Source organism: Python bivittatus, unplaced genomic scaffold (assembly GCF_059951505.1).
Source record: "Python bivittatus isolate LINGU-HERP-01145 unplaced genomic scaffold, Pbiv_v1 ctg000200_np1212, whole genome shotgun sequence".
Lineage (NCBI taxonomy): Eukaryota > Metazoa > Chordata > Lepidosauria > Squamata > Pythonidae > Python > Python bivittatus.
The window spans coordinates 147,524-167,253 of NW_028277040.1; the positions used below are offsets into that span (position 1 = coordinate 147,524).

At 38.0% G+C, this 19,730-nt stretch overlaps 1 protein-coding gene across 4 annotated transcripts in view; it reads right to left on the reverse strand.

The window, feature by feature from the left end:
* Nucleotides 1-18,796, reverse strand: part of IFT54 (intraflagellar transport 54) — an 89,849-nt gene extending 71,053 nt beyond the window's left edge. For 2 of the 4 annotated variants that reach the window (XM_088135530.1, XM_025170985.2), the window contains exons 1-4: nt 18,574-18,796; nt 16,355-16,423; nt 15,999-16,160; nt 64-189 (exon numbers count right to left, since the gene is read on the reverse strand). In XM_088135530.1, coding sequence (XP_087991656.1) covers nt 64-189; nt 15,999-16,160; nt 16,355-16,423; nt 18,574-18,696 — 480 coding nt within the window. In that variant the 5' untranslated portion in view covers nt 18,697-18,796. The remainder of the gene's footprint in view (nt 1-63; nt 190-15,998; nt 16,161-16,354; nt 16,424-18,573) is intronic. The other 2 variants (XM_088135531.1, XM_025170987.2) reach the window with 1 other exon arrangement.
* Nucleotides 18,797-19,730: the final 934 nt, after the last annotated feature.

The following is a 19,730-nucleotide window of genomic DNA, read 5'->3' on the forward strand; positions in this document are numbered from 1 at the left end:
TCCCATGTTTTTTATTCAACACCTAATCTATAGAGTTTTTTATGCAATAGGTTGTTTAAATACCTCTTTATGATATCTACATTCTTCTGTTCTGGATTCTCTGTTTTGAGATTTAGATGAAGATGGAGTCTTTTCTTTAATAGCTTTCTCCCCAGCAAGGACTTTCTGAACAGCTTCATCACTGGAAAGCTACATAAAAGAAATGCACATCAAACTAAGATATATATTTTTTGGCCATAATAATTTCTATTGATATTATCCAAATTATCCCAATATCTATAAAAGAAAAAAGCATACAAAATCAGCTATTATTCCTTTCAGAACACAAATCATTTAGAGCTACAAATCTTAGTTAATTCTATTGAACTCAGCACAAATAATATTTATTAAACAACATATCCCTTCATATAAGATGGCAAAACAAATACATCTACACACAAAATGTATGTCAAAACTGTAAGAATCGCTGCATTTGACGCTGAATAAAGACTGTGAGACGCAGGCTCGTATGAAAGCAATTTACTCAGGTGTAATGCATGTGGTTACAAACAAAGCCAGGGTTGGCTTGGCATAGATTACATAGCATTCTATAGTCTCCCCATTCCACACGCTTTCAAAGTCCTACCTGCTGACCACCCCTGACCGCCTTTGCCCATCCTTGGCTAGCCCCTTGCCCTCGGCTCTCCCCACCCCGGGTCAATGGCAGGTTCAGCCAGGGTCCTTTGTTTTCTGGTGCTTTGCTTGCGTGGCAGGTCCCGTGAGGCTGATTGCTCTTGATGGGCGGTTGAGCGCGGCTTGAGCTGGGGAGTTTTTTGTCTTCATTGTTGGGTGCTTGCCTGTGGCAGTTGGGGGAAGTCCCGTTTGTTGCAAAATAATTGTTTCCTGCCACGGGTTGATTGCCACCACCTGTTGGCAGTTTACTTGCAGTTTTGCATTTCCTCTTTTGATTGCCTGCGCCTGAGGCAAGGAAACTGACTAGGCGCGTTTGAAATTAGCAAGGCGGAATGGCGGCTAGCTTGGAAGGCGTGTGCCATGCCAGGTGAACCTGACAAAAACTCCATGAACATGACTAATTCAGTCCTAATCTGAGTTTAGCAATAAGAAAATTCTAGTCCTTGTTTCTTTAACAATTTTATCCATTATGAGATATGATACATAAAAATCAGGTACTCTCCTTGACAATGTTGTAGTAATATATTCAGTATGTAAATCCTGGTAGAAGGAGCAACAGTGCAATAATTTATTGTTTCCACTTCTTCAGAATTATAAGTTGATGCTACTAAAGTAGAATAATGGTTTAAGCCTCCCACCTAGAACTGCCAATGAAAATACTTTTATATGCACAAGTGTTTAAGATTCTGAAAGTTCTTAGTTTACAGGAGATTAATCCTTATAAAATGCAGCTTCTAATAAAAGGGGATAAAATTGCTTTAATATATAGCAGTGGCAGTAGCCTTTATGTTACTGTGGTTAAATATTTAAAAGCCCTCTCTGTCTAGCAGATGAGAGGAAAAGGAGAAGGGTTAACAGCATATTGGGCAAAGGCTCTTCATTTATGTTGTATCCTGTACTATCGCTGAGCCTCTCCTATGGTGGGCTGCACCAAAATCACAAGTATGCTGGGCAGATTATAAAATTATTAAAAGATAACCTAACACAAAGTTGGAAGAAGGACAGGAAAGAAAACGAATCCTTTCAAAAGGTAACCCCCCTAACCAACTTTCCCCATGGGTGGAGTGAGCTAGTAAACAGAGAGTTAATAGGAGTTTGCCTGGAGAATTCAAGGAGGGAGTCCCTATCAAATTTTCCCTCTAAATCGAAAGTCTGAACATAGCTAACATGGATCTTGAGAAAAAGAACAAGAAGAAATTAAAGCCTTTCTATGTGTCCTACGTTGAAAAAGAGAAGATCAACAAACAAGATTGTACACTTGTGATCTGTAATGTTTGTGCCATGTTTGTTTTTCTGCCTCAAAACAAGCTAGAATATATTTTCAGGCATTGTAAGCTTGGAGCACTCCTTAAAGAAAAATAATAATAAAAGGAAGATTGAGCAGAGAAAGGATGATGATGACAAGGATTTATCTGCTGAAAGAAAGGAGGCTCTGCAACAGAAACCCTCCACAAAGATGACAAAAAGGGGAACAAGCCTAGTGGATGACAGTAAAAATCAGAATCCAGAAACAAAGAAAACATTCTGCACCATTGGAACTCAGAAACAGTTTTCAGGCCTCTCACAAATGAAATAGGTTCTCAATGTTCAAGAACAATGGGAGACAGGACAGTGGATCCCTAAAAGACAGCGAAGATGCAGCTGCACATTAAAAAAAGGTAGTTGGTGATTTACTACTAAGAGGATTTGTGAAGTGTGCTGTTTATCAAGAACAAGGATGTGGCATAACAGTTTCCAAGATCTATCAAGATCTAACAATGATATCTTCCTATTGTTGCATGATGGGGACAAGAGATACTGCAAAGAACAGCTAGAATTATATCACCGTAGGCATTTGTTTCCGACCACAATACTGTATGCTAAAATACTGGAACATGCATTGTGATGTCACAATGCAAACTCTGCCCTTTTGTACTTACATTATAACATTGCCCACAAGTACATAAGATGTAGAACTTGCACTGCAATATTCCAAAATAATTTTCATTATTTGCACCCCCTTGTCTTCTCCTGCAGACATCTATGCATATCATTTTAGAATCTCAGAAGAAAGCTCAAGACCCTGGGGTCTCAGGGGTATTGCCTAGCCCATGGAAGAGAACTGGAATGGGTAAAAATACTGCATACTGGCTATGCAAATGTGTTAGTGGAAAAGATTTGGTTTCTGGGACTACAGTCTGAGGTATATAGATGACAGACTGCTAGCACAAGATGGCTGTACCTCATCAGGATTGGTAAAATGCATTTGGCCAAAACATGACAACGAATCCTGGTATATGTGTGTAAACAAAAACTCTGAAATCAGAACTTATACACTGTAAAAAGTGGAATTCCTGCTGAAATTGGTCCTCTTCAATCACTCAAAGACAAATAAAACAGAACATTGGGTCATAATGTTTATGATCTTCATTGTCTACACACTAACACTTAAAAGAGTATACGAAATAAATGAACTTGAACCCTTAGTACAGAAGAGCAAATATTTATTTGTACTTGATCTTAGCCAAAAGACCAAGAAGCAAGCAAATATAATTCACCAGGTATAACAGAGAACATAGGATACTTGACTTGATACTGATCAATCAGAAAGACAAGTGCAAGTAACAAGAATATTGGTGAAAAGTAATTATGTAATGGCCAAGAGAAACTAAAATTGAGTACAAACAAAAATATGTATCTTGGAATTTAAACGCAGATTTTAATAAACTCTGAACAATGATAAGAGGGATGGGAAAAGGAGCTCAACATGGGTGGAAGTTGTGAAAAAAGATATTAAAGTACACAAAAAAATCCACCGAGGAGAAATGCAGAATGAAGAATAGCAAAAGATGCCAATGTGGCTACACAAAAGTCTGTGTAGAAGATCTGAAAACAGAACAGGGCACATCCAGGAGATGGAAAAATGGTTAGGTCACAAACATAGCCTGGAAATTCAGAGCTGGTATCAGGAAAGTAAAACCACAGAATGAGATGAGATTATTAACAAATGCTAAGAAAGCAAAAAGGCTTCTTTAAATTATGTTCCAAATTAAAGAAAGCAATCACTAAAACAACTGATTAAGAAGAAAGTAAAATGTTAACAAATACAGGTAATCCTCGCTTAACAACGGTAATTGGGACAGGAATTTCTGTTACTAAGTGATGCAGTCATAAAGTGCAATGTCATATGACCACGTCAATTAGTGACAGCAGTTCCAGCAGTCCCCAGTTACCATCACTAAGCAAATCACTGCAGATCATTAAGTGAGGATCTCAAATGACCACAACTCACAATTTCCTGCCAACTTCCCCACTGACTTTGCTTGTGAGGAGCTGGCAGGGAAAGTCGCAAATCGCAATCACGTGACCGTAGGGGCACTGTGACAGCCGGAACGTTGAGGATTGGTCATAAGTACACACTCATTCAGGGCCGTCGCAAGTTCAAACAGTCACTGAATGATTGGTTGTTAACCAAGGACCACCTATATCAAAAAAGCTACTGAACTCCTATTTTGGTTGGCTTCTCCCACAAAAAAGTATGTATTCTACCAGGAAATTGTGAAGAGCAGAAGGAAGAGGCAGGATTAAATAGAAACTTGGTCAGTGAATAGTAATTTACTTTGAATTAGTTTAAATTTCTAAGATCAGAAGAACTGCATCCTAAGATGCTAAAGTAACCCTTATCTTTGAGAAATCCTGAAAACTGGTGACTTCTGGAGGAGGTATGGTGAACTGAAGAGGGCTCTGCAAAAGCGAAGCTGATGACCATGGCAAAGACCAAGGTACTGGTTCCATGGAACCTCTCTGGATAAGGAGAGGACAAGAGATTGCCCACCTGTGCTCCAGATGGATGCTTCTCATGAGGACACCACAGGACAGCAGTTTTCTGCAGGTCTGAGTATTGGGAGACAAGGGATTAGCCATCTTGCAACCACAATGGAGATATTTAAAGGACACTAAGTTTGCAAACCTCACTTTCTAAACACTTTTGGAAATTGCTCATTAACTACTTCTAAGCTATTAGAGACCTTCAGAATGACAAGTTTGCAAATGCCTGGTGAGTCTGCCTTCAACGAAAGAAAAATTTAATTATAAGCTTAAAAATTTAAAGAATTTGAAATAAACAGCAAAAGCTAAATAAGATTTCGATCTTAGAAAGTTATATTCTTTTATTATAAACTTTTTATTATAAAGAACAAATAGCTTTTCATGAGAAATAGATTCTGTTTTGGTTTTTACAAGACATAACAAAGATCAGCAATTTCATGATTTTGAAAACTGGACACTAGAGGAGACTAAAGTTTTTAGGTAGAGGAAAGATTTACAACCTGTAAAATGATGCAAAACATAACAATAAAAATACTAAAGGAGACTTTTGAGGAATAAAATTAGAAAATAGTAGCCACAATATCAACAAATGTCAGTAATGATCTCTGCTTCTAAGGATCGACTATGTCCAAAAGATGTTATTCAAGAAATGGCAGATGTAGAACAAATTTTATCTGACAACATAGAGATAGTATCGAAAGTGGATTTACAACTGACAGGCCAAGAGAACTGAGACTTAGAAAAGGATGTTTCATTGGATCTACAAAAGAAACTGGCTGAGGTTTTAAAATTTAAAGGGGAAATACAAATGACAAACCAAGAGAGTGACCTGGATAATTTTTTCCCATTGGATTTACAAAACAGGCTTGTTAAAGCCTTGAAGAATTCTGTGCAATGGGATAAAGATATGAAGAGAAATCAAATCCTACAACAATATTTGAATGAACTAAGGATTAAGACTGTTAAAGTAAAAGGAAGGAATATAAAGTTGGTTTATTTGATCAATGTTAAAACAGGATATGTTGTTACTTCTGGCTACTCTTTATAGACTTTCTGCTGACACCAGGACTGAAAAGATGATGTTTTATGGATTTGTTTGTAGATAAAAGATGGGATAGGGGATGAAGAGATAAATGTTTGTAACCTTAGGGGGGGTGAAGAGTCACTAAATTTGCTTATATTTGTTGTGAGGAAGATTGGAGGTCACTTCTTTATATATTTCTTTTCTTTATTATATTCTTACTTTTCTCTTTCTTCTCTTTTTCTTGCACTTTTTACTCCTTTCTATTTTTTTTTAACTTTAGTTTGTATTAGATTTTACTAATCAAAATTCTTAATAAAAATTTATATCTATCTATCTATAAAACTCCTGAAAATTGGTAAAGTTCCAGATGACCAAAGGAGAGCAAAGGTTGCCCCTATCTTCGAAAAGAGGAAAAAAGGTAGATACAAGAAACTATAGATCAATCAGTCTGACATCTTGCCAGAATGATTTTACCTCTTTTTTATGAGGTAAATTTCTTAGTAGATTTTGTGAATGCTGTAGACATAATATATCCTGATTTCAGCTTAGCATTTGACAAGGTCCCCATGGGGCAAGCTAATTAGCAGTCTGTGGGCTGGGTGGCTAGAAAATTGTACCCAGTTTCTCATCAAATTGGAGACTGTTTTTGATTTTGAACAAGGCATTGCAAGAATTAATCCCAGATAATCTAATTAATATTTTTCTTAATACTTTGGATGGGAGGGAATGCTTATCAGATTTGTAGATGACAGAAAATTCAGGGGATAGCTAATACCTAGAACAAGGAGAAAAAGTTGAAAACAATCCCAGGGGAGAAACAGGGTAGAATTCAATACAGACAAACAGTTCTTCACTGAAATTAATGTGTCAATGCAGGATTGGGAGTGGGGGTGGAATGCCTATATTGGTAATAATAACTGTGAGAAAGACCTTAGAATAATAGTTGATTGCAAACTGTGTATGAGCCAGCAGTGTAATATGGCTGCAAAGAAGGGATATACAATTTTAGGTTGCATCAACAGAAGCAGAATTTCCAAATTACAGGAAGTAATTGTTCTTTTATTCGCTTTGCTCAGACCCCATCTCAAATATTGCGTCCCATTACAAGCACTGCACTTTAAGAAGGATTCAGAGAGGCTGGAAGATTCAAAGAGCAATGATGGTTAGGAAACTAAAAACCAAACCCTATGGAAACTGAAGGAACTAGATATGTTTAGAATAAAGATGCCAGATAGCACTTTTTAAATATTTTAAAAAATGCCACAGAGAAAGTTCTTTCTCGTTCTAGGGTTCAGGAAGTGGAATAATGAATTTCAGTTACAAGATATGGTTGTAATACTGCTTCCTGTCTCTTCTAACAGTTCTCCAAAACTCTTAACTCTTTGCTAAGTTTCTCCCTGAGATTTTTGTCTTACTTGGCTATGGCTTCTCTTCTCTCTTTGGCAATTTCCATGGTTTGTTCTGACATCCAGTTTGCTTTCTTCTGTCTCTTCATCTTTCAGTCTCTTTTCATATTCATCCTTAACTACTTAAGTTCATTCCACAATCCCTCTGTTTCTCTGTCAATGACATTCAGGACTTCAAAGCAATTCCTGATGTTCTTCTTGAAAGTGGTGGGTTTCTGTACAAGAGCATATCATGGAAACTGATTTCTTCTTTAGTTTAACTTGGAACTTGCACATTAGCAATTCATGATCAGTTCCACAGTCAGCACCTGGCCATGTCTTTGATGTATAATTGAGCCTCCTTTTAACAATAATATAATCAATTTGATTTCTACATACTCCATCTGGAATGTCCATATTGTTTGAAGACAGTGTTAGCTATGAAGAAATCACTGAAGTGGCAGAATTTGGTAAGTCTCCTGTTTCATTTCTGTTTTGTAAGCCACACAATTCAACTACATTTTCCTCTTTAATGTTTCCAACTTCATCATTCCAAGTCTCTAGTCAAAAGCACCACATTTTGCTTGCATGTTCTGTTGACTGAACTTGATCATAAAAATAATCAACCTCTTCTTCTTCTGCATCGGTGGTTGGAAGAGTAAAGTTATCACCCAGAGTGAACAAATGTTTCTTTTTCCCTCCTGGGATCCAGAGTTTTGGTGCTACCTTTGAAGGGAGGGTTAAAACAGCCTCACCCTCTCATTAATTGGAGAATTTGTCCCATAAAACAAAACAGAAAGCAAGTATATGTGTACCTACATATGTGTGCCAAAAAAGGAATCAACTCAGAAAGACAGCAGAGAAGCAGGAAAGAGAAACCTCCAATACAAAGGGAAGCAACTCAACAGCAGTCTTCAGACCGTGAAAGAAAGCTGCAAGCCTTGGAGCTGCAAGACCAGATGAGAAGCAAGCTGAGAGAAGCGGGAGGAAAAGAGCCCCACTAGAGTCTGCAAACCAAAGCAAACCCACTGCATGCAGCAGCCCAGGTGCAGAACTCCACAAACCAGCTCCAGAAGGAGAGGTCTGTAAGTGCTGGGGGTGATGGAAGAGAGAAAAACCCATCTGTGTGTCCATAGAAGACCTTTCACATGCAAATGGACTGAGACTGGCTACAAGAGCTGGGTGAAAAAAGGAAGGACTTTTAAGAGCTAGACAGCTAAGATAGAAAACATAGCGCTACAGAGATAGGAATATAGATATAGAACTCAGAGACAGAAATTTATAGATTAAATAAAATAGAAATAGTTGTAAACTTACAGTAATAGGAAGATTGTAGATTAAGATAGATAGGAAAATAGAAACAAGCATAGAATTAGCATTAAGATTAGAGGTAAGGAACAGGAGTTTAATTTTGTATAATAAAACAGTTTTTGAAGGAAAAATAATGCAGTCTTTGTGAGCTATACCAGATTAAGAAAAACCCTAACAAGCATAAATTTGGGTTATCATATTAAAGGGTTGTCCACAAAGTATAACTGATATTTGGTTATTGATTTACACTGTAGCCAAGTACTGTTCTATACCATACCTAACTAAAAAAGCAACCCCATTCTTTGCCTTTCACTTCATTCATAAACAGTGTAACTGAAAGTGTCCAAATCCAGTCCATCTAAATTCACTGATGTCTAAAATATAAATTTGTTTCATTTCATCTTTTCTGCACTGAGCTTTCCCACATTCATGCTTCTTACATTTCATATTCCCACTGTAGTCTTTGAAGCTTCAGATTTTCTTTTCCTGTATGGCAACATCAGCAACTAGATGTTCCAAAGGCTTTAATCTAGCCACGTCATAAACACCATTAGTACTCTGAAAGATCCTCAGTTATTCCTCTGTACCATGTTGAATGCCATCCAACCTGAGAGGATGCCCATCATCTGGGACTATATTATCAATCATTTTATATTTTCTATCCACATGAGTTTTTAAATAAAAATACAGGAGTGGTTTACCATTGCCTTCTCCCACTCAGTATGAATTGATGCCATTGCCATTGTCACTAAAGTAATCATCTGCTGCTGCTTTTGCCAGGCATATGACCTTCATACCTTGGTTGACCTTGCTGGGAATATATACCCTTGGCATACACTCCCAAATTCTTTGCTAATCCCTCCCAAGAACAATCCCCTGCCATGATGAGGCAGCCCAGCAGGACTTGGGGGGCCTTAGAATGATAGCTATGTTTTATTCAAAATCTGTACCTATTAGGTAAAACCAATTTGAGGTCAAGATGGCTTTCCTCAAGCCCCAGTGAATAAAAATGAGAGCCTACAGTACTTCACAGCAAACTGAGGTCCGATGGGAATGTTATAAATCTAGGAATTATTAACTCATGTTTTACTATTAGTAAAGCAAAGAAGGAATTTAAAAGATCCTTTCCCAGGAACTCCTCAAAAAGTTTACAAAATGAATTAATAAAAGTAATTGTGGAACCCAAAATGTGGAAAGAAAATGGGAATTTTCATTACTAGCCACTAAACAAGACCCCCACACTGAATATATTCTTGGAGATACTGGCTCTCTTCTTAAGGGCTACTGGATTCCTCTGGAACATGAAGGTTAGATTCTTTAACCCCCAAGTCAGCTAAAGCACATCTGAAAGGAAAATGTGATCTGAAAAGAAAATGTGATTAATTTGTACCACCAACTTTAAGCTCTGGGACAGTTTCTTTTTTCAGTTGATATGTCCTAGCTATATGGGAGTTCTGAAAGCATTGGAGTAGAGGGTCTTGCCTAAATATTTTCTGTATTAACAATTCAAGTTTTGGTTCAATAAAATCTAGTAACCTTTGCATGATTTTTCTGTATTTCTTTTACATTGTGTTTGCAATTATAGTTCCCAGATGTTTTGGCTTCTACTATAAAAAAAAATTAGAAATATTTCTTGAAAAAATATTAGAATAAATAAGATCACACTTTAAAAAATTCTGTGTTACAGAACAATACTAAGAAAAATTATTATTTTATTCTGTATGGGAAGAGGACACTGGGCATGCCAACTATAGGCTTTCATCCAATGGTGATGAGTTTCTAGGCTAATAGGCTGCGGTCTAATTATCTGATATCCTGGCATTTCACCAACAACCATGGCTGGCTTTTTCAAAGGTAAAGTGATCTGCACTGTAGGGCATGTCTCAGCAGCTCACGGTGTGGCAGGCATGCACACACACACAGGTATGTAATAATCAGAGAGCAGACTGGGAGAGCAGATTGCAGCCAGCAGCCAGCAGCCAGCAGAACATAATGTGCGCACAAACACAGTAGTCAAAAAGTCTAGAGGAGAGAGCCAAAGTGTAGTCCGAGTAACAGTCTGAGGATCAGAGTGTTGTAGCGAGATCATCAGTGAGTGGTTCTTTCCAACAAGAGAAGCCAAACTAGCAGTTGCTTTTAAAAAGAGCCCAAGCTGGTTAATTCAATCAAGACTGGGAAAGCCCCTGGAATGCAAGAAGTTGTGCTAAACACCACTGCTCTGCTCTCCACTGCAAGCAGCACTCTCTGGGTCCAGGTGGTCTTTCCACTTCATATTTCTCATCCTCTGACCAGATGCGCAGCTGCTCCTGGTGAATGCCAGATGGATCAGTGTTAGATGTTTGAGTGCTCAAAGTTTCGTCAGGCTGAAATCCACCCAGTTTTTCCAGAGCAGGCTTTTCTATGTTAGAGAAGTCGGAACTGGTTGTGACAACCTGTGAGCTACTGAGAAGTGCACTACTGTGCAGATCACTTTACCTTTGCAGATGCCAGCCACAGTTGTGGTCAAAAAGTATCAGACAATTAGACCATGTCCTATTAGCCTGGAAGCTCATCACTGTGGCAGGAAGAAGTGCCTGGCTGGAGGAAAGTGGTTGAGTCTGTGCCAAGGTCATGGATTTTTGGGGGGAAGCTGATGGCTCAGCATAATACCAAGAGTACATAAGCAGAAAAGGGGAGAATGCTAGAAAACACCTGTAAAGTAGCATTCTTAGATATAGAATATAAAAAGAGTAAGGAAGAACAGAAAAGGGGTTTTTATATTTCAGATGCTGCAGGACATTCTGCTGGAGAGGACATTACCTGGTTAATGTGGAATTGAGTGGAGGAACAATCCAGCCTGCCAAGTCAAGAGATTACAGCCCTGGGATGAGGAGGTAGACCAGGAGGAAAAGCTTATGAAAATATGGAAAGACCAAGAGGATGTACTATGTTGTGTGTATGGAGTTTCAGATGTTGAACAGTGGAACTCTGTGAGTTACAGGCTTTGTCTGGCAGCAAGACAGCCAGGAGAAAACTCAACAGACATTCCATTATCAGTAATTGGGATAAGGAGAGGGAGAAGAAGCCGTTATAAATTACAAGCAGAAAGTGAGGGAAAGAGACTTGAGAGGGAGGAAAATTAAGTAGGTTAAGACTTGATTTCTTACATTCCTTATCCAATTCTGTTCATACATAGAAACACATACTGGTTTTGTAAATACTACATTCACATGTATATTAGATCACATTACTTCATTAGTTTAGGTACTGTAGTTTCCAGAATAAACTCTCTCATTTGTTTAACTACAGACTGTGTGTGTTCCTGTATCAGCTCCTATCCTGAGCCACCCTCCAACAATAAACATTTGTATGCCAACTGTTTCCCCAGTCCCATTTAATTAATTTAAAAAATGACTGCTCCTGTTATTAACATAATTTGCTGGTAAGAATTAAAACTCACCCAGAATCCCAGGAGAAGCAAAATTGGGTTTTTCGCTCTCACAAAATGTTGGGGAATACAAACAGTAAGAGGACCAGTTTTGTGTAGTGGTTAAAGGCACCAAGGTAGAAACCAAGAGACCATGAATTCTAGTGCTGCCTTAACCACAAAGCCAGCTGATGACTTTGGGCCAGTCACTCTTTCTTATCCCTAGGAAGAAGACAATGACAAAACTATAGAGATTTGTCTAGGCAGTTGCCAGGAATCAATAGTGACACAAAGGGAAGGAAGGAAGGAAGGAAGGAAGGAAGGAAGGAAGGAAGGAAGGAAGGAAGGAAGGAAGGAAGGAAGGAAGGAAGGAAGGAAGGAAGGAAGGAAGGAAGGAAGGAAGGGACTCCCCTCCCCCCAATCTCTCATTCCTCACATGTACCTTCAAACTCACAATGAGGGAGCAGCAGATTTAGCTTATATATTAACTTATTACATTAGATGATGTGTAGTATGTTCCCTATTCCATTTCTTTTAATACTGAAAAATCACTGTACACTTAGAGCAGTCCTAGGCTCTTTAAAGTTTTTTTTTAATCTGCTTATTCTTTACAGAGCATACTGTAGGCAAAGCAGGCATTTTAATAATTTTCAATAATTAATAAAAGAGAAGAAACAGCCTCTCAGTTACCATGGATCTCTTCTAACAGAAGTTAACTCCCCACTTGTTCCCAGGTCAAATCCAGCAAATTTCTGGCCAGATATTTATACAAAACTTGAACCTGAAATTTGCTGCATCAAAAATAAATGTTTAAAACTGAAAAAGCAGTTCCAACTGATTTCTAAATACTAAGAAGCATGATTGAAAAACTGCTGTTGCCATTAGTGAAATTTGGCACTCTATATGAGCTGGAGAAACTAGATACTGGCTGGTATATATGCTCTGACACTACACATTTTAGCAAGGATATAAAGTGAAATTTCCAATTTAGATTTAGGGTTATAGTAAATATCCAAACTGCAGCAATAACATAGGGTGGAATTACAGTAAACCCTCAATTTAGCAGATTTAGAATTTAAAGGACAACATTGAATGAGGATGAGTCAATATGGGATATTGGCAGCAATAGTGTTTGAGGGGAGGAGCAAAAGAGAAGGTGCTGGGAATATCAGGGAACAGGGGCAGGCAGGTCTGTGGATATGGCATATTGGGAGCTGCTCAAAGGAGAGAGGGGACAATGTAAACTATTCTTGCCCTGCTTGCCAGCCAGCTCCTACTTCTTCTTGTTAGGGGTAGAATAAAACCTTAACTGAATAGACATCAGCTTTCACTGATATTCTTTTTCCATGTTAATCCATTAATCAAAAAGTATTTATTGCATTTTCACTATTATAATTTCAATCATTTTTTTCTGATGGTGATCCTTCAGAAGCTCGCTCCTTCCTTCCTTCCTTCCTTCCTTTTCAGATTTAGTCACCACCCATCTCACTCAAAGAGTGACTCTGGGCATATACATATTCTCTCTCTCTCTCTCTCTGTATCTATATATATTGCATATAGACTCTGACTCCATATGTAAGTTATATAAATAAAAATCAGTTTAACTGCTCTTTGTACATGCTCAAATTAGTATCTGAGCTAATTTTAATTAATTTGGTGTCTGTTGGGTATGATAAATGGATGCAGGCTACTGCCTCTCAGCCCAGATGGAACTGAGAGGTAGGGTCCTTCTTTACCACAAGGCAGAGGTGAATTTGAGGGAGGTACAAAACTTAACCTTACCTTTTGGCTGGATGTTAACTCTTTCCTGATGATTCCATCTTCAGTGACTGAGAACAATCTTACATAGTGAAGAAAGATGCTGTGATGTGATAGCGAAGCTTAATAAATGACCTGTGTAACTACACTTGATTGAATAAACCACAATTGGCTGAGTTCAGGTAATATATTAAATCAAAATTTAACTGTAGTAAGTAGAATAGACTCTTAATTTGGAATGGCCTGCTGGCTAGCTGGGATAATGTAATTTTTTTTCAAAACACAGATACTATCCTTTACAGTGGAATATAGAAGAAAAGGAAGTTAGAAGTTTCTTTTTTCTCAGTGAGTCTTGGTTGGAGGACTGCAGGAAGCAAGGACCTGGATAAAATATATTCTATACAATTGGGTCCATGAATTCAACCTAAGTCTAGAATATCTTGGGAAAACTGGAACCTGTAAGGTAAAGTTGGTAGGGAATATGAGTTTTATGAGGGATCCTTTATTATTAAGAGCTGCTTGGGCTAGTTTTATATCCAACCAAATTTTCTATTTCTCTCTCTCTCTCTCAGATTATTTATTATATTTTTTCTATCAGAGTTTCAGAATATATTAAACTAGTTACAGATGTATTTATTTTGATGCCTCTGAGTCGATCTTTACTCTTGGCAACTGCCTGGACAGTTTTCTTGGCAAGGTTTTTCGAAAGTGTTTTCGATTGCCTGCTTCCTAGGGCTGAGAGAGTGACTAGCCCAAGGTCACTAAGGTTAGAGGAGAACTCAGAGTTTCCCAGTTGATGCCTTCACCACTAGACCAAATTTTGGTATGCAGATCTTAGTCTCACGTTATTGGTTGTGGCTGAACTATTCTCACAAATCCTTACTTTGCTTCCTTGATTAAAATAAAATTATTTTTATTTTGATTACTTCAGTGTTGGGTTTGTAAGCTAATGCCATTCATTCCACAACTGGTGAAAATATGGAGCTTACTCCCAGTGAAGGTGAATTTCCTAATTTACCCCATCCAGTTTCCAGGTGGGGGGGGAGGCATCTCCCTATTTAAGAATAGGTGTGACAGCATAACTACCTGGCCAAGTGGAACCCTTTCACCTGGAAGAAAAGCCCACCCACACATCTAGAACTCAGATACAGTGGATGTGAGAATGGAGATCTCAGGAAGGTATGATAAATTGATGTAGGTATTGATGACAAATACCCCATGCCTCATTCCTGCTGTAATAACCCACATAATAGATGATTTGTAAACCCCACAAGAGAGTTGAATAAATGAGAATGAATGTGAAGACTTAGAGCCAAACAGGAGATGCTATGGAGGTCTGGAAATTGTAAGGGTCTGGATGGAATAAAGCAAGTTAAGATGGAATCCTAACAAGATAGAGTGGCTGTTTGTCCAGCAACCACTTGGTGACAGAGTGGCTTTGCCATTGGCTCTGGGACAGGTCACGTTATTGCTGAAAGAGCACGTTTGCAACTTGGGAGTACTCTTGGGAGTCAAGGCTCCACCTACATCAGCAGGTGGAAGTGGTAGCCAGTGGTGCCTCTGCCTAGCTTTGACTAGTGGACTAGTTGTGGCCCTTTTTTAGAGCAGGAAGTTCTAGAAACAGCCATTCACGCTGTCATTATCTCCAGAATGGATGACTGCAATGTGCTGCCCTTGAAGAGTATCTGGAAGCTACAACTGATGCAAAATGCAGCAACCCATACATTTATGGGCATAAGAAAAATCAGTAATATTTGTGAATGCTGTGTGCTTTGAACACATTTCCAAGAACAATTCAAGGTGCCCATTTTAACCAATAAAACCCTACAGTATAAAGTCCCAGATATCTATGCAATTGTCTTCTTTAAGCTAACTCTGGCCAGCATGCCCATTCTGCTTAAGAGGAGACATTCCAGATTTCTTCAGTTTAGGAGATGAAGGGATAGAGGCCCAGAAACAGTATTTCTCTATTATTGCCTAAACAGTCTGGAATATGACAACACCCCCTCCCACAAGATCCAGTTAGGCCTGGCTTTAGTCATCTTTCAAAAAGAGCTGACAGATCTTTGGAAATTAACATTTGGACTATACTTCCTACACAATTAAGCAGTGAGAAGTTTTAATTTTTCTTATATTTTTAGTTATGTTTATGTAAACTGCTTAGAGAGGTGTATTTTATGTAGCAGTATAGAAATAACAAGAATAAACAATACTGTACCTACAGTTTATCAGGTTATGTTAAACGCACTGGAATGAGAGTACTGAAATAATTATTTGTGCTATTTTTATTATATTCTATCTTTCCACATTAAGCAAAAATTTCAAAAGATAATATATTCTTGACCCTTCAAATAAAGTCCAATTTTATTAATTGAATTATCTCCATGCTGCATTGTAGATAATTGAACTTTACATGCTGGTGTTCCTCCACCAAGTGGCAAATTTCAAAGGAAAAGCATTGGGTAAAAGAGAGAAGTTTAATTCTCCCCCTGCAACAATCATCTGAGCTTTTCTCCTGAGTCCAATCTTCCCCCTGAAACCACCTCTCCTTCAGCTAGACTCTGAAATTGTGTTTGAATAGAAAATTCAATGAAGACAATATTTCACAATTTAATGCTGTCTGGTAACATCATACCTTATTGAGACAGCATTTAGCAATTGCTTGGAGAAATTCATTTGTTCTTTCAGGTTCATGTCCTGCAACAACACGTGCAGGCTTCACTGCCAAGTGTTCTCCTGTCACTATGATGACCACATCAATTGCTTTCTGAAGAAAGATGATTTTTGCATCTTTATCCTGAATAAAACAACATACTGTTAAATAAACTCTACAGATTTCAATATAAATTGTGATATTAAAGGCAAATAGTTTTTAAATTATAAAAATAGCACTTTGGCACAATTCTGACATTATATCAAATGAGACTTAATGGAATTGCATCTATGAAATATTTTATAAATTAAAAAAATTAAATGAGAGTGCATACATACCTTAACATTATCAGATTTCATCTCTGCTTCTGTATACAATCCTTTCATGAAACCAGTTGATCTAATTACCTTTAAAACAATAATTTTAACTTTATTATGGTACCATTTCTCAAATTCATATACTTTATGGACAACTTAACAATATAAAATGCAAATACAACTGCATAACATAACACTTAAAAACATCTGAATCTTGAAACGAAATAATTGTGGTGATTTCTGCAGACAATCTGAAGATTTTTCAGTAAGTCTTCGTACATATTGCAATTCTGTTTAATGTGATCTTTCTAAAGCATACAAAATAATTAGAACAGGTTCAAACAATTTTAGAGATAAGCACATTAATCCACAATAAATTCTACTTTTTCTAGTATTCTCATACCACATTTAAGCTATAGTTTGCATCTATAGTTTAGTAAAGTTCTTCTTATAATATAGAAACTAGATGTTCTCCAGGAGTACATGTGGGACAGCAAGCTGATGGGCAATGGAAGTTCCCATAGAAGTTGGGATGGATTTAGAAATTTTCAGTATATATATTAAAAAGAAAAAAAAATTGAGTACTAACTGGTTTAGGGACAATTCTCTTCAATACATTCAACTTATATTAAAAATGGACCAATTCAGAGCAATACAATATAGCCATGGCTAAAACAGTTTTTATCCAGTAAAAGGTGGATTTGGCACAATTCAACAATAATAGTCAAACCTAAAGCAGGACCCACCAATTGGTTACAGTAGTATTGTGGATCATTTGTTATGCTTTCATGGTCTCACAGTACCTAGGTCTACTACATTTTGTGAAAAAGTAAGTTTGCAGGCAAATGGGAAAACAAATCAACAAAGATTTCAATCTGTGCATCAACAAATAAAGTCAAGTGGAGGACTCCCACTAGCAGCTTTCTCCCACTTCAACGGTAGTTCTCTATGTTCCACAAATCTACTTCAGAAAGAGGGGAGAAGACTGAATTAGTGAAAGCTTCAATAGGAACTGGAACAAACTGCCCCTGTGGCATAATTCTGTTCAGGGAATGCTTCTGTTGTAGAACAAATAACAAACAAACAAGTAAACCTAGACCAATAATATTCCCTGCAATTCATCTCTTTATAACTACAGAACGATTGCCAGCTGTATCTCTGAAAAAATCTTTTGATTGCCATTCTTGAGTAGGGGTGGCTCTACAGAGCAGTTCTATAGAACAGTCCAGCCAAACACCAACTGATTTCAATAGAAATATAAAATTTCTCTTCTGAAATGACTAAAAATTTTTAAAAAACAACTAGGTTGAGTAGAGCAATTAGCCTAATGTTACGATGTATGGTTGGGTTTCCAAGCCAGCCACTAGCCCACACAGTTCTTCATAAAGCAAAACCAGACATCTTTTGCATTTCATAGTTGTTTTTAATGTTAACTTCTCTCCCCTGTGCCTAAATCTGATAATAGAAAATAATGACGCACTTGATACAATAGCTTCTAGTTCAGTGTTTCTCAACCTTGGTGACTTTTGAAGATATGTGGACTTCCAGAATTCTGGGAGTTGAAGTCCACACATCTTCAAGTTTCCAAGGTTGAGAAACATTGCTCTAGTTGATAAAATTTTATATAATTACAGTTCATTTTTACAATATTACAAAGTTACCTGGAATAAAATTAAATCCTCACACCACCACTAATACAGTATACAATTCTCCCTTATTCCTAATTAGGCCTATGTAGCTATGCCTTTAACAGAAACAAGCCAAACTTGTTCAAAGAATGAAAAGATCAAAGTCATAGCACTATTCATATTAATGCTGAGCTTCCTTATCTATAAAGCCATAGCTCTATTTTTGAAATTTCAAATCTATTTAAAATATGACTTTTACAAGCAAGAGCTAATGGAAAGGACGGTGAAATTTGAAGTTCTTTGTACATGTGTTTACTGTTTTTAATCAACAAAGACTGCAGCATCTTCTCTTTCTGTCCTTGGTACCTTCATGCGATGGATTGCGACATAATCCAAGGCATGTTTCTCTATCTATAAGAGCCACTAGAGGGGCTGACTGAAGAACAGACAACCTTGGGACCAAGCAGGATGGGGGAAAACTGCTGCCTTGGGGAACCCTTCTGCATACGCGTCTCTTCTATGGCTTCCTCCTCGGGTTGCCAGGCAACTGGAAAACGCGACCGGCCGCTTCCCCTCCTCCCCCTCTTTCCCGTCTCTTTCGCTTCGCCTGACCTCCCCGATTACGTCGTGCAGGTAGCGGAAGGGGGGCTTGCTGAGAAGGCGCTCCGTGAGGGGCGGTTTTCGAATCACGCGCCCCAGCATCTCCTGCGTACGCCGGACCACGGAGCCCTGCATTGCAGCGCTCGGTAGGATCTCTCCTCACCAGGCCCAGATAAACTCCCGGTGCTGCGCAGGCCACACATGCGCACTCCGCCTCCACCTTAGTTACCACCCAACTTTGCGACCTTAGCAACGCGCAAGCAGCCTCCGCCTCCGCCTCCTTCTTCCTCTCTTCCTATTGGGCCGAACGAGCGGAGGCGATGACGTTAGCCGTCGGGTGGTTGGGCACCAAGGAGCGAAATTAGAATATGGCCCAACTGTCGGAAGTCGCGGGTGTAGAGGTGTGCCCCTTATCTTATTATGAGTATCAAGTCTGTTTACGAGAAGTGCTTTTTGGGTGCTAATATCAACGGAGTAGAACTTGTCAAACAGGCCGCTGATGCTTGTAACTTTTCTCCTTTTGTTCTCTTCGATCTGAAACTTCGCAAGATTTCAGTTGTGAGAAACCGTATCTTAAGTAATTGTTAAGAAACGGGGCTGTCAATCAAATGTATATCTGTAAGTTGTATCAAATAAAACAATTACATCTGCGCAGGCTTACGAATTAAAAAATGGTATACGCTTGTTTTAGAAGAGGTATTTTCGTACCTGTTCCAACTGCTGCTTTTATAATTATTTGAATTAAAATTGCGTTTTCTAATATTTAACATTTCCTGACGTGTTTATTGTGGCATTTTTGTTCATCAATTAAATATGCCTAATTGAGTATTTAAAATAATTAATGAATGTTGTGGCTTTTAATGTCAACTATATGGGTCACTATGCCCTTAAGACCTAAAGCTTCTCTACCAGTTCTGCTATTTCCATTTCCTCCCCTTCCTTTTTGTGTCTTGTTTTTAATTTATAAGACTGAGAACAGGAGCACTCTCATTTTTTTAAATTGACAATAAGCTGCTGTGGGAGAGAACAATCTGAAAGTAGGATAAAAATGCAACAAATAAATAAGAAAAAATAAATTCAAATAAGTTTCAGAGCAGTAAGGAAAGCTGATTTCCACTTAAATGGATGTTCTCTTGATTACTGTAGTGCTTGATCTTCCCTCCTGTGAC